Genomic DNA, 27,248 nt, shown 5'->3' with positions numbered 1-27,248 from the left:
AGAGTTCGAGTTCTTCCTCTTTCCCCTCTCTCTGCCAGACACCTGTCAAAAAAAATTTTATGATTATGTATATAAATTAAACAAAGTTAAATTAAATATTAAAGTTTAACATGTTTTTAAGAAGAGAATTTATTATTTATTATTCACAATTTTATTTTGTTAATAATTTTTTAAAAAAATTATAATAAAAATTAATTAAATGGAATTTAATTAAAATTTTTTAATTTATATGAACTTTAAAATTAATTTAAATAAAATTTATCTTTAAAAAGTTCAATCATATTAAAAAAATTTAAATAAAAATCTTTAAAAAGTTCAATCAAGATAAATAAAAAAAACTATAAAAATTAAACATAAATTGATATTTTTAAAAAATTCCATAATTTCCGGTTATCTTATAAATATGAATTTGTGATTGTAATTTAATTCTTTTTTTACAGCTAATTTAATTCATTTAAAATATATTATTTTTTATTTTCTTAAAAAAATAAAGATATATAACCTTAATTAATTTATAAATTAATTAAAAAAAAAACATATTTATGAATAAAATGTTAATAAAATTTGATCAAAATAGAGAGAATAAGGCAAAATCTCACTTATCATTTTATTTAAATAAAATATATTTATATACGATTCTATCGAATATTCTAAAAATATATGCATCGTGCGAAAATCGTGCGAAAAACATATGAGTTAAGTCTGTGCAGAAAACATATGAGTTAAGTGAGAGAAGAAAAGAAAAAATTTTGAAATATCCGACTAATTTTAATCTGATCATTTTAGAATAGTTATTTGACTTGATTATCTTTTAGTGATCGTCTGGTCGTCCGATCTGATTTATTGAAGTGGTCATCCGACCAGATCTTTTGACTTTGAATAATTGTTCGACCTGATTTTGAATAGTCGTCCAACCTATTCGACTTTTGTCTAATATTGAGTTATTATCTTTGAAGTGGTGGTTCAATTTGATCTTTTGATTTTGGGTGGCTGTTCGACTTGTTCTGAATAATTATTTTTAGAATGATCGTCTGACCTTTTTAATAATTTTAGAGTAAGTGCTTTTAAGGTCTGTAAATTAAGTAGCTGAAAAAACTTGTAGAAATTTAAAGAGTCCAATCTATACTTTTCTCTTACAATATGACAATTCAACTCAATGTGTTTTATTTTTTCATAAAATGTACGATTGACAGCAATGTGTAATGCGCGCTTTGATTGTCATAGTAGACTAAACTGGTGATGTATCATAAACTTGAAGATAGACGAGTGAGCCATTAAAGTTCACAGGTTTACGGTTACAAGTGCTCAATACATCTTTGAATGCTATTGAGTTGTCCTATCCTCTTCCTCGATGACTTGCAAATATAAATTATCAATATTACATATTTATTATTATTATTATTATTATTATTATTATTATTATTATTATTATTATTATTATTATTATTATTATTAGAGCTATAAAATTAAAAAATAAAAATTTTTACCATAATTTATATTTATATTTAAAATTTTTATATTTTTAATAATAAAATTAAATTTTTTTAATTTAACATAAAAAATTAAATTAAAATTTAAAAAAATAATATTAAATTATAATATAATTTCTAAAATTCTATTTCAAAAACAAAATAGCCTTTAAATACATATTTTTATTATAACAATATTATTTTTTTATTAATTCCATTATTTATTATTTATTTTCACTTTTATAAATTATTAATAAAAACTTGAAATATAAAAAATTAAAATAAAATTTTATGATTTAAAATATATAATATTTTATTTTATTAGAATATTATTAATAGAAAGTAAAATTTTTTAAATATAAAAAATATATACATGATTTATAAACATTCAATAAAATACATATTTTATATAATAGAAATTTATTTATAATAAATATTTATTTAATATTATATGTAATAAATATAACATATCTTTAATTTTAATATAAAATTTAAATTAAAAAATTATATATTTTATTAAAAATATAAAATTTAAAAATTATATTATAATTGATCATTAATTTTATTAAATTCAATTTAATTTTCTTAATTATAATTATAATAAATTGAAAATATTTGAATTTACCATCCAAAATTTTAAATTTTAAATATAAATATAAGGGTAAACTGTAATTTAGTCCCTCTGGTTTAGTGAAATGTAACATTTTATCCCTCTGTTTTAAAAAATCTTCAATTTAGTCACTGTGATTTTTAAAAACTATGACATTAGTCCCTCCGTTAGATTTTCAGTTAAATCACCGTTAATTTTAGTTAAAAAGACTAAAATACTCATTCTCTCTCCTTTCTCTTCCTCCTCTTCTTCTTCTTCTTCTTCTCCTTCCCGATCTCCTTCTTCTTCTTCTTCTTCTTCTCTTTTTCGATCTCCTTCTTCTTCTTCTTCTTCCCGATCTCCTTCTTCTTCTTCCCGATAAACATGGTGTAAATAAGCAAGGCTTGAGATTGGTGCAATTTCCAATCTCCACTGGAATCATCCCTGTAATCTGGTTAGAGTTCAAAATCAAGTCTTGGAGATTCTTCAGCTTCCCAACACTTGAAGGAATAATCCCCACCAGACTATTAGAGCTAACATCAAGCAATGTCAAGTGAGAGCAATCCCCAATATCAGGTGCAATAGTTCCAGTGAGATTAATGCCAGAAAGAACAAGCTTTTCAAGGAAGATAAGGTTGGAAAAATTTGAAGGGAAAGGAAGAGCTATATCAACAAACTGAATGTTGATTTCAGTAGCGAAATTATTAGATGAACAAGTGATGTAAGACCACTTACAAGGATTGGAATCCAAATGATTCCAGCTAGAGAAAACTGAAGAAGGTGAAGCAGAAGCAGCACAAGCTAATGCAAAAAATAACGACGAACAGATGGTGGTAGTGAATAGCGAAGGAGCTCAGCATTGGATGAAGCTCGTAGATGTTGAAGAGTTGCCTCGACATCGGCATTGGCAATGGCTTCAAATCCCCAAACCTCTCTCTCTCTCTCTAAACTGATTCTTATCTTAAAACTCAACCCATCACAGCTTCCTTTGCAAATAAGCAAGAACAAGAGAGAGAAACCAACAAAAACAAGAAAGATTAAAGATTTTCAACCACTCTACCATCTTCACCTCGGGGTTCTGTTCTTGCTTCATCTTGGTAGAGTACTGGGTTGAAGAAGAAGAAGAAGAAGAAGAAGAAGAAGATCGGGAAGAAGAAGAAGAAGAAGAAGAAGAAGAAGAAGAAGAAGAAGAAAAAGAAGAAGAAGATCGGGAAGAAGAAGAAGAAAAAGAAGAGGCGGAAGAGGAAGGAGAGAGAATGAGTATTTTTGTAATAGCCCGGAAACCGAACTGCTACCGGCACTAGGATCCAGATCGACTTAAGGTCGCCGGGACCCGTAGTAAGCCTGCTATACTGTCTGTGTACCTGTGACATCCCATACATGATCATACATTTTCTGTCAAACCATTAAAACTTTTCTTTTCTCCAAGGCGTAACCTGTGCATGCACTATTTCTGGTCTATCAACTCATAATGTTAAGCCTGGTTTTCTTCTATTCATAACAATAAAAGAAAACATACATAAACTGATCATGTGTCTACAACAAGGGAGTCTTTTTAACTAAAATTAACGGTGATTTAACTGAAAATCTAACGGGAGGGACTAATGTCATAGTTTTTAAAAATCACAGTGACTAAATTGAAGATTTTTTAAAACAGAGGGACAAAAAGTTATATCTTACTAAATCAGAGGGACTAAATTACAGTTTACTCTAAATATAAATTATAGTAAATACTCTTCTATATATATTATTGATAGATTCGTAGTTTTTTTTTTAAATTATATTTGTAATCTAAAAATAATACTAACCACCTAATTACTAATTTAATAAATATTATCATTAATTTTAAATTGAAAATATTGATGAATAAAAAAATTTATAAATTAACATGAAATAGAAAAATATCAACTATGAATTACACGTACCTAGTAATTGGATCCTTAAGTATTAATAATTATATTTTATATTAAATATAAATTTAAAAAATTTTAATTAAAAAATTAGAGGGTCAACGCTCCATCTTTGTGGCATTGACCAAGTACAATTTGGTTCTGAATTAAAAAATAAATATTTAATTTTTAAAATTATAATTTAACTCAGATTAATTTATATTTTTATAATTTTTTTATTTGTTTGATTTTGGTTTAACCTTTAAATAATTTTTTTAAAAAAAATAAACTTAACGAAAATAGTTATACGCTGCGTTTTAGGATTAGGGTATAGCATAAGAAAGAGGGAAAACTGTTCTGAAAAATGGAACCTATGCACTGGATAATAATTAAAGCATTTCGGTTAGGTTTGATTATTCAAATATCTTTTTTTGGTTTCATATTGTTTTTAAAAAAAGCAAAATTGGATTTAATTTTTTTATTTAATTTATCAAAAACTAAACCAATTATTGCTTTAGGTCTCATGTAGCTCCGTCACCAATCATCATTATAATAGCTAATAAATCGACGTGACCTCCCTCCTCTGTTATCTGACTTGGTCCCTACTTCAAAGTTTTTTTTTTTCATAATTTTTAATTATTTTACTATTTTATATATATTATAAAATAATAATTATTTTAATTAAATAATGAATTTTTACTATTAACTTTCAATTATATCATTTTTATTATACGATGAAACATTAAATTTTATTGAAATAATATAACTATTATTAATAATATATAACTTGAATTGAATATTAAGAAATGATTTAAATTTTCATTTTTAAAAAAATAATAATAAGAGATTTTATTAAAAATAAAATAAAATAAAGTAAAATTATAATTAATTTATTTTAATCATAATATAAAAAATAGACAATATTTGATATAATTAAAAAATAAAAATTATAAAATAAAGGGAATAATTTATAGAAAGATTTATAATTTAGTTTCTGAGTATTATCATTATTAACAAGTCAGTCCATGTATTTTTAGAAATTTATTAAAACGTCCTTATGTTTTCTTTCCGTTAACAAAATAATATTTATGTCCTCTTTTATGTTAAAATTAGATAAAAGAGGAGGGAGAAAATTTTTAAAATTCAATTTTATCCTCAAATAAATGATTTTATTTAGTCTTTGGATATTGTTATTATTAACAAGTTAGTCCTTACATTTTTTAAAATCTATTAAAATATTTTTATCTTTTTCCATATATATTAAAACGTACTTATCGTTTCTTTTCGTCAATAAAATAGTTTCTATCTTTTTTCATATCTATTAAAACGTTCTTATTGTTTATTTCCATAAACGAAATAGTCATTCCTCATCGTTTCTTTCCATCAATGAAATCGTCCCTCCCTATATTTTTAGAAATCTATTAAAACGTTCTTATCATTTTTATTTGTCAACAAAATAGTTTCTATCTTTTCTCACATATATTAAAATGTCTTTATCGTTTTTTTTTTGTCAACGAAATAAAGAAAAAGGAAGAGGAAGAGAAAAAAGAAGAAAATAATAGAGATAATTTAGTCTTTTATTATATTTTTAACTGTAAAAATAAATAAAAAAATTATTTTATTGATGAAAAAAAAAAATAAAAATATTTTAATAAATTTTTAAAAATATATAAATTAATTTATTAATAATAATATTACTCAAAAATTAAATTATAAATCTTTTTAATTTATATATAGAAAGTCGTTATCTTCTGTTGCAGACCTCTCGCTATGTGGCACATTGATTTCAAAAATCTGACATAAATTAATAACATGGACTCCCATTAAATAATTGTGGTGTGGGCCATGGTAATCTAGTCCATTTGTCAATATGATTGCCTATTTGGGGAAAAAAACTATTGGTTACCCTATTAAGCAGTTCATTGGTTCCCTTTTTATTTTTATTAGTTCCTCCACGTCACTTTAATATACAGGAGAAACTGACGTGTTACCCACCATCTAATACATATTCACATGTCACCATGCCATCAATGATGAATCCTTTTATAGCACAAGAAAAGAAAAATAGGTGTAATATATATTTATATATTTCTAATTATTAATATTAAATTATTATTTTTTTATTTTGAATTCATATTCTTTTAAATAATTGATTATTTATTTCCTCATGAATTATAAAAATCAAATAATTACATTTTTTAAAATTATTAAAAATATGTAGTTATTTTCTGAAATTGTTGGTAAAATTTTAAATAAATGAAAAAAATTAAATAATTAACCGTTTGAAAAATTGACGAGGATGATTTTTAAAATTAAGGAATTAAATTGTTAATTCCTATTGACTTGCGCTCTCATAATTGTCCCATAAGAAGAAAAAAGCCACCTTTTAAAATATGAATAGTCTCTAAGTCCAATCAATGAAATAAAAAGTCAAATATCTCTCAAATCATGTTCTTCTCATTTTTCTTCTTTTGAAAAGAAGGCGTACAGTTCACCTGAGGGTATAGGGTAGGATCTGTTTTTGAGATTTTTTCTTTTTTTGTTTGTTTGTATTAGAGTGTTGGCTCCATTAACAGTGGTCTCCTTTGATTTCTGTTTTTGTTGCTTTGTGCTTTAGATCTGTGGGACTTTTGGACGAGAATTTCCATGGAAGATATGATATAGATGATGTTTTGGGTAAAGGCTTAATGCATTTGCTTGGTGGTGACAGGTCTTTTGGAAAGTTGATAGTTATTCTCTTTTACTATCGACTTCCCTTAAGGATATAGTAGATTGAAATATCGGTGAGGGTTACCCACTGCTTTCCAAAACTAGTTTTATGCTCCTCCTAAAAGGTTCCAGTTTAAAATTCGACCTTTTTGTTGATTTTTTTTTTTCTGTTTTTTTAATAAATATTCAAACTCTCACCCTCACTCAAAATCATTTCAAAACTCTCAACGTTTTCCTTACTTTCTGTAAATTATTTGATAGTCAATTTTCTTTCACATATCCAATAAACTCTAATAATGGATTTAAGAAAGGAAACAATCCAATATGGTCATACATTAAATTATAATATTTTTATATTTTATTTTATTAAAATATTTACGATATAATAAAATTAAGGTGAAATGTAATTATTGCAATTACTTTTCACGAGATAGATATGAAACTTTTGGAGATATCTTTAAAATAAAGATTTTAATAAAACAAGTGATGATGCAAGACAGATACAAATTTCAAAAATTGAAAGTATGCTACCCCTAGTATTTTTAAATATTATGATACTTTAGTCAAAGAAGAAATGAAAAATATTAATAAACGTTGAGCATTTATCCTTTTCATTTACTTTCAAAATTATGAGTTTGAATATCTTTTGAAATTGTTTTATATTTTCAATATAAAATCGATTAATTCAATGTAAGATCTGTGGGTCTTTTGGACGAGAATTTCCATGGAAGATATGATATAGACGATGTTTTGGGTAAAGGCTTAATTTACAAAAGTCAAATATCTCTCAAATCATGTTAAAATTTTTGCAGTTACATTCAGATGTTATCATACAAACAATAACATAAAATTTACAAAAGATACCCAACAAGTGGAAATTTATTAATTTTATTTTTTGAAAGTAAATTTTTATAAAAAATTAATTTTTTCATTATATTCATATTAAAAATATTAAGTTTTATTAAATATTAAAATATATTTTTAAAAATTTAAAAATAAAATTAAATAATATTATAACAATCAATTTATATATTATTATAATATAAAAAATGAATAATAATTTCGCAAAATCTAAAAAAAAAATTAATAAAAATTATGAAATAAAAAAAATATATATATTTGTAAAATTTTTTATTTCAAACAAGATAAAGGTAAGGATGTGAAGACAAGGTACAGATTCAGGAGACTAAAACTAATATTACATGTCAGCTCTCCAGAAGTGATTTTCTCATTTGTTTTGATGTCCCCTTCCATGACAATAGAATTAATAAGAAGTTATCATTTAGTAAAACATTAGGGAAAGAAGATGCTCAAAACAATAAAAATGGTTACAATACAAAAATCTTTACTTCAAATTCTGTATAAATATCAACATTTGCATTCGTCATCTAAGTAAAACATTAAGTATCAAATCAGGCAGCGGATGACAATGAACGAAAATTGGGCATCGCGCCTGTTCAACAGCATTAGCTGAACAAACGCTAGCATAAGCCAGAAAAGTCGAATGCTTCCAAGTGGATATATACAATACCAACATGATGGACTTGCTATTGTTGATAACTTTGCTGCCGTATTAGCTGCCATTTTAAACTGTTTATCCTCTGAAAAATCAGATCCATAGCCACATTCCACAGAAAGTCAGTTCATAGTCTATAGAGCAGTTGGATAAAAAAAAATTTTGAATTTTGCGCCCATTTGTGATGAGGAGTACAAGAGTTACCATGTTGGGACAGGATCTTCATGCACAAAGAAACTTGCAGCAACGATTACATAGCAAAGAATGAGCATTAGTCCTTTAAAGTAATTAGAGGTTCCTTCCTGCAAACATAACAAAAATTAAAAGAAGGGTGAAGTACTCTACAGTCATAATCTCAAAGGAATTTTGTTTCCCTGTTTTTCCTCAAAAATTAGAAAACTAGCATCCTCAACTTTCATAAACAGTCTACATCTCCAAATAAATGGAATAGTTTCTGCAAAAGTTTGGACAGCAAACCTGAAGAAAGAAAGCTACGACTATAACAGTTATGAAAAGAGTCGCCGTTTCAAAAAGTTGGAAGTTCAAGTCCATAGGCTGCCCCATCATCCAACCAACAACAACACAAAAAGGAATCTGCAGTAATGGCAATAACACATTTTAAGATGATGTGGAAAGGAACACTTTATTTAATACAATACTCATAATAATTAACCACCAGCACACCAATTAATGTATGAGCAACTAACATATAAGATAAAAGAAAAGGTGAAAAATTTATATCAATTCTAATAAACAGAAGATGTTTCATGATGCTCAGTAACATAACCAGTTCTTGACTTTGAAGCAAAGTGCAAGACTTGATCATGTGGTAGTGGGAATCCCCAAGATCTAATGACAAAATCTTTCATATAAATAAGCTTTTTCTTTCTTCTCTCTTCTCCATTTTTATTTTTTTCTTTCAGTTTCTAGATTTCTTGCTGGAATTTGATTGCCACTAAATGAGGTTAATAAAGGCTTCTCTAATGATACATCACTATTATTTGTTGAAAGAGGATATAGGATCTGTTTACTCCAGACTTGTCACTGTTTACTCAATATAGGATCTGTCACAAGGGATGATAAGTAAATGAGACTATGAAGTGCATATTTAAACATAGTTTCACACTTCTGCTTTTTCATTTCTCTTCATGCCTTTTTTTCTTCTCATCCTTTCATTGTGTCTCCTCCTATCCTCTCCTCTGTCTTCCTGATCTTCCTTTCCTAGACGAGAGAAAATTTTGCCCCTCCCTCCTTTCTCCTCTTCTTCATCACCATCCTTCCTTTACAATTCTTTTTTCATTTCCAGTTTGTACCTAAAATCATCATCCTTTGCCAGATTTTATTAAATTTCATCTATTTCTTGTTCAGGACTGCAGTTCCTACACTTCCAAATTGAAATTTCTGGACTTTCACAACTTTGGTTATAATTCATGCAATTTGATTCCTCTAAGGTTAATGCAAAGTATAAATTGCATTGGGTGTTTCAAGATTGTTACAGTATTTTTAATCGCCTTATTTAAAACTATAACAAGTGATGGTGTTTAAAAGACAAGTTTCTTTTTTTTTTTCAACAGTGAATTACAAGAAAGTCATGAGGTTTGCCAGAACCCACAACTTCGTCCCTACATTTTCAATTTAAAACAATTTAGTCCCTTGGAATTTTGTTTTCTCAACAAATTGATCCTTCCATCCAAATTATCACCAACTCTATTTTCATTTGAAAAGAAATTAGGCTTGTAAGTTCTTGTTTATTATATTTAAAACATAATATATGCATACATTTTAAATAGAGTTGTGGGTGCATATATATATATATATATATATATATATCCTTCCATCCACAACATAGTATAAAGTGCATATATATATATATATAATTATTTAATATCATACAAAATTATTTAAAAATAATTTATATTAACTATTTAAATATAAAACTTACAAGAGTAACTAATTTTTTAATGAAACAAAATCTCAAGGACTTGGTTGTTTCAATTCAAAATAGAGTTAATGGTAATTTGGACGAAGGAACCAATTTGTTAACAGAAGAAAACAAGGCACTAAGTTGTATCAAAATGGAAATAGACACAGTGGAGGATGGAAAATCTCAGGGACTAACTTGTATTTACCTTTTTTTAAGCGTAGAAACAAAACCATTTTGTGAAACCAGTTTATGCAAAACAGAAATTTGTTTTTGGTTTTTTGAAATATATATATTAAAAAAATGAAATGATAGCAAACATGCTCTTTAGATTCTTATCTTGAACTGTGTACAGTATAACACTTACAGCAAACATAGATATCTGTGTTGATGACCCTATTGCCACTCCCAGTGATATATCCTGCACAGAAATTTCAATTCAAAAACAGCAACAGCAAAGCATAAAAAGTTGAAAGAAATCAAAAGAATAAACATTTCCTACAAGCTTGTCTTTCATGGCAAACATGATAGCGCTTGCATGCTCTGCAGCATTCCCCACAATTGGAAGCAAGATAACACCGATAAATGCAATTGGTATATTCCATGCATGAGAAGCTCCCTACAAAATAATCAGCCAACAAAAAGGGCTCAATAAAAATGAACTGAAATAACATATACTTAAATTCTACTACAGTCTGAAGAAGGAATCTTATCATAGGTGCTCTTGGAAAACACATTGATATTAGATTATTGCAACTGTTTTCACTAACCAAACACACAGAATTAAAAAGAGAGAGAAGCAGAGAGGAGAATCTCTATGTGGGAAGAGAGAAATAAACAGTAAGTGGTAATTGAATAAATGAAGACAATCTTGAAAAATCTCCAAAGTCCAAACTAAACCATCTTAAATATGCTAAAGTTGGAGATTATATCTAGATTGTTTTTGAAGAAACTTTGATATAGCTGCCCAACTAATGCCTTTCAATGCCTATGTCCAGAGTGGGGAACAACTCATACCCCAGATCCTATATTGAATTTGTATCAAAATATGTCAAATAAGTAATATTGAGTCATGTCAAAACGCGTTAAATATATTGAATCGTGTCAAATCGTGTTAATGAATTTATCGTGTCAAATCGTGTTAAATGGGTCATGCCATGTCGTATTAACTCAATACAATTAAATTAATCATGTCGTCTTGTGTAACACATAATCAAAGAATTGTGTTAGTGTTTAGACTTTTGACACGATTAATTAATCATGTCGTGTTCAACCCGCGAACCCAAATTGTCACCCCTATAAATTATGTATAACCACACTAAAAGTAGCATGTACAATTTACTGAAAGATGGCTTAGTTTGGCATCAACTAGAAAGGATGATGCGCAAGTCCACTATGTACCTCTATGGCATCAACTAAATATTCTGATAGAATAGAGATCCAGGCTGTCATAATTCCAAGCCAAATCACTGATTCCCATTTAGAGATCTCTGGACCCTCATCGTCATTGTCATCAGCAATCTCCCCGTTCTGACTCACTTCCTGAGTTCACAAAATTTATTACATCTATCCCGTCCCAGATGCTAAAAGAAACAGAAATATCATCATACAAAAACAACCAACCTCTGAAATAGGAACATATGAATCCTTTTGACCCCTTAACTGGAAAAAAAGATAGGCAGCATACACCACAAGCATAACACAACTGCTAAATCTTGAAAGGGCCAACTCTGACTTTCCATAATGCACTTCTGTGTGTGTGTAGTGCAAGACAGCAGGAAAAACCAGTCCCATGACAGCCATCAACAGCAATCCCGAATTCACAATAGCAGTTGCCTGCATGTTAACTCAACTCAGCCATTGCACGAAGAGGCGAGATAAAGAACTGGGGGCCAAAATAGATGGTTAGAAGAAAAACCAAAATATCAATACCTTGTTGAAGACTTGTTCTTTCTGATGAAACACAAGCCCACCACAGAAGAATGCACAACCAAGCACTAGCAACATGTTGGACAAAATAGATCCCAGCAACGACAACTGAACAACGCGTATCATTTTACTTTTCAATGCATAAACTGCAATTATCAGTTCCGTTGCATTTCCAAATGTCGCATTAAGAAGACCACCAACTGCAAATACAATTTCAACATTTCAAAGATGAGCAAGGAAAAAAAAAGATTAATGAAGGAATTTGCAGATGGAAGAAAACATTGAAACTGAAACAGGTGATGATAAGCATTCAATACCAGTAGGTCCGGTATAGAAAGCCAGCTGCCTATAGCCATGCAATAAGGAAACAGAATTAGCAACTTAACAACAAAATACACATAATAATTAAGAGAAAAAGGAAGAAAAAAATATTTACTCTGTAGCATAACCCAAACGCTCAGCCAAAGGTATTATACCCAATAAACTCAAAAAGAAGACCCATCCCTGTAATTGGCCTCAACATATTAATGAAATATATAAAACAACAACTCTGATTATATAAAACATCACATAGACAATTATAACTTACATTGTGCCCATGCAATTGGTGGATGAAGATTGCAAGCGGCCCAACCGGCATAAGCAAATTTAGTTTATTTGAAAAAACTACAGTCTTTATGCTCCTATAGACATCTCTCCTCCACCTCTTACTACCAGTGGCTTGAAATCCACCTGATACAGATTCATATACAGCTATATGACTAGGTAGTATCTTCTGGGTCGCTGACTCTGGACTGAAAAGACTCCCATCCTCAAACTCGTGCATAGATCCATTTTCAACTACTGATCCCATCTGTCACAATAAAATAACCTTTCATTGAAAATCAGCTGTTTTACCAAACTCTCCAACCCAGGATGCCATTTTCTTATTAATTCGTAAGCAATATTGTGATTGAAATAACTTATTTTTACTCATAAATTAGGAGGAAGAAAAGGATGAAATTTTTTGGCAACTAAGAAAATGTTTGAATCTATATAACCAAAAGAAAATATTAGAGCTTGATAAAAGTTTCAGCAGCCAATGCTGCAAGAAAAGAATTACACCAGTTTCATAATGAGAAATCAAATGAACAACTTACCTCAAGTTGGGATTGAATTCCTACCACTTGTAACTTGTAATTCATCCCCTAGAATTATAAGCACAAATTTTTCGCCACGTCCATGAATGAGCACCAGCACAAGGAGTGCTCACAGTAGTTCTCTCAATTTCAAGGAAAAGGGTCCTGGATTCACAAGTTAAGTTAATGCAACAAAACAAGAAACTTAACTACCTTTCTAAAGGCAAGAAACTTAGTCATCCTGAGTTCCTCCTTTATCAATGTGACGTAATAACCATCCAAACAAGAAGAAAAAGAAAAGTTTAAGTTATATTTTTTATTCTTTTCTTCTTTAGGTTTCCGTCAAATTGAAATTCATGCAAATAAGTCGATAAAATCAGAGAAAAAAACACAATAGCACCACCCAATTGCTTCAGAAATGAAACCATAACTTCCCTTGTCTAATTTCAACCTTAAACAATAACAACAAAAAGAAGGATAGTGCAAGAAAAAAAGCAAATCCCTTTTATGGTAGATAAATCATGTGGACGACTAATAATCAGAAACCCATGAACATATAGATCAAGAATCGAATCTAAAAATCAAAGAGTACAAAAACAAATCTGGGTATGGGATCTGACAGGAAAGCAAACCTTTGACAGTTGCAGATGTTCAACGATGAAATCCAAGGGAACTGCAGAAAACCAAAAACCCAACTCCAGCACTACCTAACAAAAACGCACAAGATTTGCTCTGATGCTTTGCTTTTACCAAAATGGAATTAAATCAAACAATTTTCGGCAATGGAATCAAATTTGACCGTACGATTCTTGTATATATATATATATATATATGGAAGTATTGCTCTAATTCCTTGTTTTTTTTCATTTATTTCCTTTTCTATGATATTTAAACTAAACTCGGACGTGGTTCACCAACAAAAAAATCTAAAATAGGACAAGACAGTATAGCGGGAGCACAGCGGATCCCATCTAAAAATTATCTGTTTAAAAAATTTTAAAACTGAAAAATCTATTTAATGAATTTTTTTATATTATATTAATTAAATAGTAAATTCATTATGATTTATTAAAAATTATTATTAAATAAGAGTAACGGATTCTAATTATTAGAATTTGTTATTATTGAATATTTTATTTTTTATTATAAATTTTTTATTTTAAAAATAATTTCTATTTTTATTAATTCTGTTAATAATGTAATTTATGCGTTTATTTAAATTAGTTATAGTATTTTAAATTTAGTTGAGATATTTTTGTTATTATATTTTGAGTTGATTGTTATTAGAGTTTAATGAAATATATATTCTTTTATTTAAAAAATAATTTATTTATGAATTATATATAAATAAGGAAAATAAAAATAATTTTTGAAAGATAAATTGATTAAATGAGAATTGAGGAACGGAAAAGTTATATAATTAATATGAATATTTTTAAAAAGAGAAATATTTATTTTATTGATTTTTCATATTTTTTAACTGATTTTTCATGATTTTATTTATTAATTTTTCACGATGAGACATTCAAGGAAGCTTCATATATTGATATTTGATAGATAGATTCATGAAGGCAGGCACGACTTCCAAGCAGAAGATTTTGGCTTCCACGTTGCGCTCTTTTTTATATACCTTTCTTCCCACCTTTAACGGCCTTCTTTATCCTTTTTCGTAATTTTATACAAAACAATTCAATAACATTTTTAAACCAAAAATTTATTACATCTATAAATTTTAAAAAAATTATTAAGTAATTGAAATATTTAATAAAAAAATTTAAACCTTATAATAATTCACATTTTCATTTTATTATAATTATAGTTAAAAAAATAAATAAATAAATAAAATAAAATAAAATAAAATTTATTAAATAAATAAAATTAAATTTAAAAAATTAATCATAAATTATAATACAGTTTTTAAAATTTTATATTATTAATAAAATATATAATTTTTCAATTTAAATTTTATATTAAAATTAAATATATTTTATATTTATTATTCGTAATATTAATTATACTTATAAATATTGATTATAAATAAATTCATATTTTATAATATATCATATATAAATAATTTTATTTCATTGTATTCTTAGATATTCTTATCGTTTTATAATAGATTATTAGTTAAATAAAAATCTTAAATTAAATTTTTTAACTATAATTTTTTTCTAATAAAAATTTTATTTAAATAAAATTATAATAATAATATTTTTATTTTATTCGAATTACTAATTTTATTTAAATTTGAATTTAAATGATATTTATTTTCTTTCTCTTGTGCTATTACTGTTAATTGGTGGTGATATTTTGGATTAGACTCCGACATCCATCTCTTTCTCCTATTTTGGGGAAAAATTTGTGCTATTTTATAGAGTAAATCGAATTTAATGATTTAGCAAGCTCTGTCTTTAAAAGCTTAGGGCAGTACATAGGTTGGATTAAAATTGCCAAATCAATGGCTTAATAAATATTTAAATTTTAAAAAATATTACTTTTAAATATCTAAATTTTAAAAAAATAATAAATTTAAAAAATTACTTTTAAAACAACTTTACAATTATAAATTTGATAAAATTATATTTAAAAGTAATATATTTTTTAAAAATTTAAATACTTATTAGGTCACAATTAAGTGAAAATATTAAAATTATATATTTAGCTTTTTTTCTGAATAAGCTCTTATATAATTAAAAAAGAAAATAATTTTAGCGATATTAATATTGAGATGGATACTGGGTGAACATTCGGTCAGTTCGGTTTAAAATCGAATCGAACCGAATAAATCAAAAACCGAAATTTTAGTATTTATAAAAATCGAACCGAACCGATTTTGATCAGAAACCGAATCGAATCGAACCAGTCTGATTCGATTCGGTTCGATTTGATCGGTTTCTATTTTTAATAATTTTTTATTTTTTACACTTTATTTTTAATATTTTAAAATTTAATTAAAATATTTTAATTTTAATATGATTTAATTTCTCTATATTATTGAAAAAATATATTATTATCACTAATCGATTTGATTCGATTTTTTTAATTTTTTTCTGATCAAAACCGAACCGAACTGAAATAACCGAAATTTCTAAAATTAAAAATCAAACCAAACCGAAATATATAAAAAACCGAACCAAATTTTCAAATCGATTCGATTCGATCGATTTTTTCAATTTGAACCGAATACTGCTCCCCACTACATACTACGATCGAAATTGCTCTATTAAAAAAGAATGCTCTGAGTTGGGATAGATTATGTGCAAATTGTAAGCATTTGTTTGCTAGTCTCACTCAAGGACTAACTTTTATATTCATTATGTTATTTAAATAATATTCAAATTTAAATACTGATTTTAATATAAATATATTATCTATTTAAAGGTGACAGGTTAACTAGTTTGACTATTAAAATATAGAAAATTAACTTATATTTGCAAATAACGTAAAGCGTACACTAGAAAATTGAAAAGTGCAGAAACAGTTTCTATCAAACTGCACTAGGAGAAGGAGGCAAACCTTCCCAGAAAATGCAATGGGTTCAAGTTTCCAATTTGAATATATGAAGTGCAAATAAATTAAGACAAGGCTAATTAATTTGCCACTCAATCACTACAAATGATCATATTTTTCGTGTATCCCTCTTTTCTCAAGAATAATTGACCTGAAGTTGAATTTTAATGATTAAATTATAATGACAATGACAATGACAATCCAGTGAATTTTAGCATTTGATAAGACCAACCTAATTCTCTTTGTGAATTTCTTGGATAATCAGATCAGACTGTCTTTGCGACTTGAGGAAGTGATTTTAGGAGAGATACAGATGGCTTGCGCACCGTGTGGTTGAGCAGAATCATAAGTGTCATAAGAGTTAAGGCTCCAGCCTGATGTGCAGTTCCAAGTGATACTGGCACATATGATAGAAGTGTTGATACCCCTAAGGTAACCTGTAACAATGATCATAATACATTCACTAGGGAAGACTGATTATGATGAAACAAATATTTACAGAATTATTATTTTTTTTTTATTTTGGGAATGGGAAATGCATGTGTAAATCAAAAATATATTCATGAACAGGAATCACCTGTAAAGCAGCCATGCCAACCGTGCTTCCAATTAATGATCGCACTGCTGGATGTATGTCCAGCTTTCTTGTGAACCACCACAATGCGCCAATTGACATCAAGGTTGTAGTTGCAAGGATACGATGGTCAAGCTGTTATTGGAACAAATCAAAGTTAATATTAATTTATTGTTAGAATGTTTATATAGCTGTGATTAGGTATAAGAAAAAATTAAAATTTAATGATGATATTTAAAAAAAAAAAAGGCAATGTCTTTCTCCTGTCTATATAATTCCAGGATTGATTGACTGTTTAAACCCAAGTGCAGTATCATCAACAGTTAAGTTTTGATAGTTTTCTTCACAAGTACTTGCGCTATTTTGACTAAACGAACAACATCCTAAACAGAATGACTTAATGGCTTGGCTGTAGTTCCAGATTCCCAGTGGAAGCTATTCTTAGATGACTTGATTTCTTGGAACGAAAAATAAAAAAAAAAATCCATAGAAACTTCAAAACAAGAACAAAATTTCCAACTCTCCTTAAATGAAATCTAATCTTAAATAAACAATTCTCTAGTTATTTTCTCCACTTTTCTTCTCCGTTTCTCTCAGACATGTCCTTTGATCCCTTTTGCTGGAGCAATTCAAATGTAACAAATAGCACTTGTGACGCAAGGAAATTCATAAGCTTACCATAGCATAGTTAACAATAGAGGAATTACCTGCACTGTTGATGTATTCTCAAAGAAGTTTCGAATTAGTGGCTTCATTTCAAATATATCTTCAGGAATCCATGTATCACCCATCTTGGGGAAAGTGTTATATGCATGCCCCTGTAGCATTCCGCACAATCATATTAATAAAAAATATTGTTCTCCAATAATGTACCAGAGAATACCAGCATCTTCTCGTGAAATTAGAGAAGCATGGCAATGGACAAGACAGCTACATACAGCATCATTTCCAGCAACGAAGGCCCCTGAGACAGCAGTAATGCCTACAATGAGGCTTACAGGAAGAGCAAGTCTCTTCACTTTTGCTGCTCCAGAAACCCATGCTAGCGATTCAGCAGGTGGTTCAGGCATTACAACTGAAAGAGCAGTCCAGAATAGGCCACTGTAAATAACAAATGCTGAAGTAAGATGTGCTGCAAGACGGTAAGGGCTTACTCGAGGCTGAGCATATTCAGACGCTGGCTCCTATGGAGAGAAACTATCTATGAGTCCCATACTCTCAAATACATCCAAGCAAATAAAAACCATGGAGAGAGAGAAGTTAACTAATCATATGGAGAGAAATTATTTATGAGCCCCAGACTCTTTAAAACATTTGCATGAGATTCGAAAAGGGAGAGAAGTTTAGTCATTTTACCTCTAGGCCACTTTTAACCATCCACCAGCCAATTAGACCCTGCCCAGCACCAAGGGCAAAAAGAGTAGAGAGTCTTAGTCCAAGTCGCAAGGTTATATATCCCTTGCGCAGAAAATAAGAAAATGGCAGAGCAAACATGATACCCAGTCCCCTTCCCCACATACGATGTGCATATTCCATCCAATATATGAATTTGAAATCTTCAATACTCATCCCTTTGTTTACACTGCAATGGGTCATAAACAAACTACAGATGATTCAAAGAAACTTCAACAACCATTTTTATCAACCTTACAAATAAAACTGACACAGGAAATATGGTAGGAAGAAAGAAAATACAAATGATCGTGTAACCTTCCAAGGAGCTAAGGGTGGCAGCCACCACATGGAAAAACTGTACCCTTCCTACAAATTAGCAATCAGTGGAAACTGTCCTTATTATGAAGGAAAATTTGTATCATATTGAGGTTTCTCTACAAATTATAAATGTAGCTTTTCAAAACACAAAGATCTTGCCACCAGTTATTACATGACAATAAGCAAGCACCTGCACGCCTTACAAGTACTGTTGTAGCTAGTGTTAATGCTTTAAAGCAGAAAGCACTTGGACTTACTGCTTATACTCAGGTGATTGCTTGTATTTTTCAAACTCATTCAACCATTCCTCGTCTGAAAGAGGAGGGAGGCTACCAGTAAATTTCCAGTCAGTCATTGAAAGACCAGATCGAGTTAGCCTTGTGACACCTCCAAGAATCACCATGCTAAAAACCCATGCAGCAGAACCAAAAAGCCATATGCCAACCATTTTCTGAGCATGGGGTCCTCCAGTTACAAGAAATTTCAGTCCCTCCTTACCTTCCATGCCAATAGATGCTGCAGTCGACATGTTCCTCATAGATGAGATGTGATGGCCCTAAAACAAAATAAAAATCATATTAGATTAAAACACAGTGCAGTACTGAGAAGTAAAATGCTTAGATATACTGTAACAAACCAAACGGGAATATGGTGCTCATCTTGTCAATAAGGTTTCTTTCATAAAGTGAAAGGAAGAATCTACAAACTGTCACACAGGTCAAAAATTTTCAACATTTTCATTTTTTTTTTATTTCCCCACCTCAAATATTGCTTTTTTTTTTTTTTTTTCTCTTTTTTCTTTTTCACCCTCACCTTTGAGAGCTATGTATTACAATAAGTACAATAGTAACACTTTAACTTTGAAGTGGCTATCAAAGATAAGTTCACAACATGTCGTTAATTGAGGTATTTAAACATGAAAGCAGCCAAAAAATACCAACCCCCCAACGATTACTGCATAGCCTCAATACAGTGACAAACGATCACAACGTAATTAAGATTAGCATATTACAATATTTTCTTTTGAAATAGAGAGGAAAAAAAAAAAGAAGGAAACATGGAATGCAGCAAAAAATCCGAAGTACAGAACTGAAAAAAAGTACACTAGATGCTACCCAAAAAGACGCCAGCTCATCAAAATCCCGATTTTTATTGAAAGAAAATGGTAGAAATGACTCATTCCATTTCAAATTTCATAATCTAAGCTTCAGAAAATGAAGCATTCATCTCAACCAACGAGACCCAGAAACAGCAATAAGGGAACACACAAGATGAAAAAGAACATTAGGTAAGAAATCTTATTTAGCAACAAAAATGTAATATCAGTCTCGATACAAGCGATCTTCTAATATCGAATCTCCCATTTCTTCTTCAATATCCAGAAGAAAAGGTCATGGAAAATGAATTTCCAAACTGATAAAACTATAGAGAGAGAGGAGAGGAGAGGAGAGAGAACCTCACCGCAGGTATGGAATTAAAGCCATTGAAAAAGGATTTTGACGGCTGTTCCTTCAAATCCTTAAAAGGAGATGGTCTCCCTCTGAAATTGGATATTACAGTATTAATAGCTCCCTTGTTTCGCTTCAAAATAGAGGATATCACTCTGCTCTGAAACATTTCTCTCTCCCTTTTTCTCCCTCTGTCTTCTCAGGGTTTAGTGAGGTTTTTGGGCAATGGCGCTCCTACCACCTCCATAAATTGTCTAGACGTACAAAACGGTACGTTTTAATGTGGGGAAATAGAAAGCGAAATCAAACCATTGAAGACCGGAAAACCGAAACTGATATTAGGCAGCCAAAATAAGGGTTTCCGGTTGGATTCCAATTAGAAATGTGAACGGTCTTTATATCTCAAATCAAATCAAAAAATCATATCAATCCCAATTTATTTAGAATTCTAGTATAATTTTGAAGATATGATCTAATTTTAGGTTTATGTAAATTTGAATTTTTTTTTTTAGTCAATTAAATTTGGGTATTGTTAGTGTTCTCCGTTTAATCTATAACACTTGAATTTTGGATATTGTTTATTTACATAAACTTGTAAGACTGATAGTTTTAATTTCCTATCACCTGTATGATTGATTATAGAATTTTGAGATTATTTTTTAGAGGTAATTATAAAAAATTATTTTTTAATTTGATGTTTTTTTCTGTAATTTAATTTAAAATAAAAAGAGTCACATGGCCACCCCAATAGCAAAGCGAAACCTTTTTTCCTAAAAAAATTAATTAAAAATAAATTTTATTTAAGATAAATTATAGTTTAATTTTTAAAATTTTATAAAACATATAATTTAATATAAATATAGTTATAAAATTTTATTTTATAATAAAATAATTTCTTTAGTTTTTTTTTTGAACTGGATAATTTCTTTAGTTATAATTTATTATATTCTTATAAATTAGTTCTTAAATATTATAATTATTTATAAATAAATATTTATATATTTTTTAAATTAATCTCATATGTTTATTAAATTTAATATTTTAAAATAAATCAATAAAATAAACATTAAATAAAAATTATAACACAATATGCATTTAAATTAAAGAATTCCTTTTAGTTTAACTATTCCCTTCTTAATATTTTTTTATTAATTAAGATAAAAAGAAGATATTTAATTTTTTTATTTTTTTATTTTTCACTTATTAAAATATTAAAATTTAATAAATAAAGATATTAATTTACAAATATAAAAATTTATTAATAATTATAATATTTAGAAATTAATCTATAGAAATATAGGGGTTAATTTTAATTAAAATATAAAATTTAAATTAAAAAATTATTTTATAATTAAATAAAATTTAATAGACTAAATTTAAAAATATAAAAATTAAAATATAATTTTTTTTAAATATCAAAAAATAAATTATAATTTTCTAATAATATTTAATGAAATTACATAAAAAACTGAAAATATATTATTTTTTAATTATAAATTAAAGTATAAAATTCTATTTAAAAATATGCTAAATCATAAAATAATTTTTTATAATTATTCATATTTTTTAACATTCGGTTTATACTCTAAATTGCAGTTATTACTTGATGTTACATAACATTTCGTTAAAATAAATTATAAACCGTCACTACAAAATAGGGATCACATGGCAAAAAATTAACAAGTGAGAGACGTAGTGAGAGACGTTGTCTCGCTATAAAAAAGAGAGACCTAAACACTTTAACACCCAGACTGTCGTCAAAACTCGCCCTTTCCTGACAGGTCGAATCTTGGCATAGTGTTACCATTATCAGGCACATTCTCATTTCGCCTGTGATCGCAGGATCACCAACTTATTAGCTGGCAATGACTTTTATTGAGTAGCCGACTACATCATTGCCAGATTCTTAGAAAATGTTATATTGATATCCATTTTCTTACAGTATAAAAGGAAAATGTTCACAAAAGCAAAAATACGTTATCTCTAATAATACACTAGCTCTAAGTAATCCATTGCATTCTCTCTATTCTTCAAGACACTAACTTGAGTGTTAGAGTGGATACCATAGGCACTCACCATCACCTCATGTTTTCTCTCTTGCAGGTTCTAGCCGATCACAATCTAGTTTCATTTTAGCCACATTATCAAACTAATCTCAGCGACATCATTTAGTTCCATTGCTAGGAAAAGATCTGATAGAGTATAAATTTAGCATATATTCTCCCTCTTTTCTATCACCTATCTAAGTTATTTTCTATTAATTCTGCACCTTTTGTCATGTTTTTACAGAAAAACAATAGAAAAGATGAACAAAAATTATGAGAAAAGAAGTTGATTATGTATAGTAGCTGAACCGATTTGACCGACGATTTGCCCAAACCTCTGGGCAAACTGCCGAACAACAGCAGAGGCAAACCTGACAGTGAGCGAAAAACTAATTAAAATTTGAAATAAAAAGATCAGGTTTCCTTATTCAAAACTAGGAACATCACGCAATTTTACCCCTTCAGCGCAGCATAATATCCTCTTTAAATTAAGGAGTCCTCTCTCGAATGGAAATAAATTAAAAAAGGATTCCCCAATTGAAGTAATCAACATCTCCTAATTTCGGAAGGACTCTACTAGGGTTCAGCATCTATTAAATCTGGTCTTTGTGGACAGTCGCATATCATCTTCTGCACCATCTCTTCCAACTGAATTTCATCTCTTCTCTTTTGTATTTTCTTTCAAGCCATGAGTGGCTAAATTCTTTATTTTCTAGTTAGAGTTAAGTTGAAATTTCAGTTTATCCATGAATTGTGAGATCTAAACATCATTGTTTATATTTTATCCTTCCAATATTTATGCAATTTCAATTCTTAATATTATTATTGCTTTGTTAGTCGATCAATTGGGCCCGTTGTTCATATTTTCAAAGTGATATATCGTTAGTTTGGATGTTTGAAATCCGTAATTGCTTAGGTGTTCAAATAACAAGTAAATTAAGGATTTGCATGATCTAACTTGAACTCACCATGCAGTTTAGTTTGTTGGTTAGAATTAGGTCTTTCTAAATCTTAAGACCGTTGATAAATTAAATTCAATAGATATTTTTTGGGTTATTTGTTAATTAGGGTTAATTACTGAACGTTTCTTAATTAATTTAAAATTTAAGAAGAGATTGGTTATGTGGAGCGTCTCTCATAACTAGAGGTATTTGTAATAGAAAATGTGATGTAATTTTGACATTAAGGAAATGAAGTCCTTCTTCTGAGTTCATTCTTCACTTAAAATTTTTCGATTGCAAAAATTTGGGCAACCACGACAGGTGTCAATCTCGAAAATTGACTCCTTGCACCACATAAGCCGAATTGAGGAGTAAAATAAAGAAAAAGTCCAAGCACAGCAGGTGCCAGCCTCAGAAATTGACTCCTGGCACCACATAAGCCGAGTTGAGGAAGAAAATAAAGAAAAGCTGATTTGAGGAATAAAATGAAGAAAAATCCAATCACGGCAAGTACTAGCCTTAAAAATTGACTCCTAATACCATATAAGTCGAGTTGAGGAATAAAATAAAGAAAAAACCCAACCATGGCAGGTAGCAGCTTCAAAAATTGACCTACGGCATCACATAAATCGAGTTAAGGAACAAAATGAACAATTTGCTTGATCATGGCAAGTCCAGCCTAAAAAACTAACCCTTGGCATAAAGCAAGCCGAGCTAAAGAATGAAACGAGCGCAAGGAATCTTAAACTTAGCAAATATTAGCCTTGAAAGAGGTTCCGGTGTTAAAGAAACAGAAAAGCCATCCAAGTCATAGGTTAAAATAATCTTTAATGCGGAAATCAGTTGCATTAACAAATTGTATTCAATTATAAAGTACACTGATAGGCAAAGATCAATCAATTATAAAGTACACTGATAGACAACAACCAAGTGGTGTCAAAGCCTCGAATAAAGTCACAAAGCGCATTAAACCAAAATAAAACTCAAACCAACACTGAAAAAATAGGGTTAGGAAAATAACCAAAAAGATAAAAATATCATTCATCACTTAGCTACGCCATTAGAGCTTGTTATAGAAAAAGCAGGGGAAGGGAGAGCAGAGCTAACTAAATCATTATTGTTAGGAGATCGGAAGGGTCAATCTCTGATTGAATAGGGGCAAAGGGGGAGGACTCTTTGGAAGGGGATTGCCATCCTCTCCATAGTAGACCTTGTCGCCATCAGAGTCAAATTCCGGAGCTCTCAAGTCAACCAATGGAACGGATGGGGCATCTCACAGCTTTGAGGCCCTCGTTATAGCATATGATAAACATCTATAAGGCCTCTACATAAATATTCTTCCGCAGCTCCTCTGAATTCTTGTACTCCTGCACCCATTCCTCACAGGCTTGGTGAACCCTATCTTCGACAGCCTTGGCGTCCTTCAGCAAAGAAGCGCACTTGTCCTTAAGAGTGGAGATCTCATGGAAAAGTTGATATTGCTAAAGCTGAGAATTCTCCACCACAAGAGTTAGGCATTTTAGGTCCTTGGCTTGCTTTTTGAGTTCATGCTGGAGTAAAGTGGCACAGGCCAAAGCCTCGTCCCATCGCCGGTGAGTTTCCTCTAGAAGCAACATTTAAGCAAGAGCTTCATCCCATTGAAACTCTGCTGCAGAGGCCCACTAAGATGATCGAATGACCTCTTCCCTTAACTCCTCAAGTTGCCTGGTGAGGTCTGCAACTTGCCCTTTGAAATTTATGATATGCTCATGATACACCGCTGTGGCAGCCAAGTTCTCATCTCATCATGCCTCCTCGACACGGCGGTCCATGGAGCTTTGGAGGGATCAGTTTCAAGCGTCGATCTGCATAAATGTACTAAGGACTATCACAGAGAAGAACAATGTCAGCAAACCGTAAATCTGGAATATGGAAAGGAAAAGCAATTAACTTACCATAAGGAGCAGTTCTCTCAAATTGTCCCCAAATGTCTCTAAGGAGCGCGAGCTACAAGCGGTTTGTTGCTTAGTGGAGAAAGCCAAGTTGCAGACAACTTCAAGGAATCGAGAGTTAAAGACGTCTGGCACTCCGCCAAATAACTTGCTACACAACATCTCAGTTATAGAGGCTAGTGTAGAATCAACACCGACCTCAACATAATTCAACATGTCATTGTCAGGGGCAGAAGACAAATTTTCCACGACCTTCTTCCCCTTATCAACAAAAGGGAGAGGGCCGGCCTCAATAGATGAGGAGGTCCTAGCTCATTTGGCAGCGACCCTCAATAATGATGTTGCCAATAGCCTGGAGAGGAGAGGCACTCCAAGCTGGAGACCTAGTGCCTTCCAACGAGCTACCTTCCTTCGATTCACTGACAACAATGGAATGACCATCTTCGGGGTAGTCGGAGACTTAGAAGAGGCTAGTGTCTTGGAAGGAACTGACGTCCTAGAGGTAGCATAATGAGAGCCTCCTAGAATTGGCACCAAAGCTAGTGAAGGCACAAGGGTGCGAGTAGAAGGCCGAACAGATGATGTTGGGGTCGCAGCATGGAAGACCTCTGGGAGACATCGGCAATAAACTTGTTAGCCTGAAAGGCTGACAGAGTCTCCTTAAGATTCTCTCCAGACAAGGTAAAGTTCTTAAGAAACCAAATCATGTCCATTGATACAATAGAAGCTGAAAAAGAAATGAAGATTCAGTTAGAACTTAGTATGGCAAAGAAAAAATACAAAAGAAAAACTCAAAAGTACCGACTTGGTGATAATCCCTTAAGGAGGACATGAACATGCACTTCTCGACATCATTTTTTTTCCTTATAGAGGTCAGTCAGAAAAGGCAGATCTAGTTTATAAGGTTCAACCTAGGGAGCTCGTTGCAACCGTGAGGTATATCCCTACAAGATAGGTCGACATCCCACTCGACCCCCGAGCTCTCTTTTAGCTCGACGATAGCAAAATGCTTTACCCAAACCTTAATCGAATCTTTGTAGCCAGTAAAAATAGATAACCCAGTTCGAGGACCAAAATAATAAAACCCGTAAGCAGACCTAACTAGAAGAAAGAAGGTAGAAAACAAATCGATAAAAAGAGCGAAACCCCAGCATAGACAGATGGATTCGAAATAGCACATGAATACAATGGAGTTAGAGGTTAGCATTCATGGAGTTATCCTAAAGCACTGTAAAACTTAAATGAAAAATGGGGTAAAAGGGAAAGTTAACCAAAACTCATGTTACTTGAGGAAAAACATCAAATTGCATCCCTGTTAAGTGTCTATCAAACCCCTAAGCGATGGGTTAGAAAGGACTATTCTCTCATTACTCAGGGGCACCGTAATCCTAAAGATTTCAGTATCTATTAGGTCGCGGGGGACATGTTGAAGTAAGGAAAACAGAGTGACAGAAGAGACTAAATCGTCCACCATTGACATTTCAGTAGAAGCCATGAGAAGAGCAGTAACGTAACTTTGACTAAAGAATTGAGATAATAAAGAGAAGGAAGGCGGAATGGCAGAAGTGATGCGAGAATGAGAGCAACAAATAAAAGCGAAATTCAAAATTGGGGAAGACAAAAGAAATGTCTATCAGAACCCTTTTCTTGAGCCAAGCAAGAGAAATTGGAGTCTCAGAATTTACTCCCTCACTAATCATGAAATAATTAATAAGGAAGTAAAGGGGCACTCGATGACTATCAGGCTCCAGACCACAAGGTCTACAGTAGCCCAAATCAAAAAGATCTGGACCAATCTAATACGAGTCGATAGCGCATTAAATAAGACAAAACTCATATTAGTTCAAACTTATTCCACGGACTGGAGAAGATTTGAATGAGTTCGGAGTAATTAAGCTCAACTAACTATCAACTTCCATATAAAAACAAAATTCACAATAACATAA

At 30.2% G+C, this 27,248-nt stretch overlaps 2 protein-coding genes across 2 annotated transcripts; both read right to left on the bottom strand.

Annotated features, from left to right (window-relative positions):
• Positions 1–7,952: 7,952 nt before the first annotated feature.
• LOC110608141 (vacuolar cation/proton exchanger 5) lies at positions 7,953–14,014 on the bottom strand. Its single transcript, XM_043951612.1, has 13 exons — positions 13,773–14,014; positions 13,162–13,305; positions 12,612–12,875; positions 12,459–12,526; positions 12,340–12,368; positions 12,026–12,222; positions 11,717–11,929; positions 11,495–11,635; positions 10,596–10,712; positions 10,461–10,514; positions 8,650–8,766; positions 8,377–8,474; positions 7,953–8,257 (listed from the first exon to the last, which is right to left on the bottom strand). Coding segments are annotated over exons 2-13 (1,344 nt in total). The 5' UTR covers positions 13,207–13,305; positions 13,773–14,014; the 3' UTR covers positions 7,953–8,256.
• A 2,539-nt stretch (positions 14,015–16,553) lies between these two features.
• LOC110608140 (cytochrome c oxidase assembly protein COX15) lies at positions 16,554–20,640 on the bottom strand. Its single transcript, XM_021747346.2, has 7 exons — positions 20,399–20,640; positions 19,195–19,493; positions 18,581–18,806; positions 18,163–18,408; positions 17,932–18,042; positions 17,228–17,359; positions 16,554–17,087 (listed from the first exon to the last, which is right to left on the bottom strand). The coding sequence occupies exons 1-7, from the start codon at positions 20,552–20,554 to the stop codon at positions 16,917–16,919; spliced, it is 1,341 nt and encodes a 446-aa protein (XP_021603038.2). The 5' UTR covers positions 20,555–20,640; the 3' UTR covers positions 16,554–16,916.
• Between the last annotated feature and the right edge of the window lie 6,608 nt (positions 20,641–27,248).

This window comes from Manihot esculenta, chromosome 1 (assembly GCF_001659605.2).
Source record: "Manihot esculenta cultivar AM560-2 chromosome 1, M.esculenta_v8, whole genome shotgun sequence".
Lineage (NCBI taxonomy): Eukaryota > Viridiplantae > Streptophyta > Magnoliopsida > Malpighiales > Euphorbiaceae > Manihot > Manihot esculenta.
The sequence above is the reverse complement of the archived record's forward strand: the minus strand, read 5'-3'. Positions and strand labels throughout refer to the sequence as shown.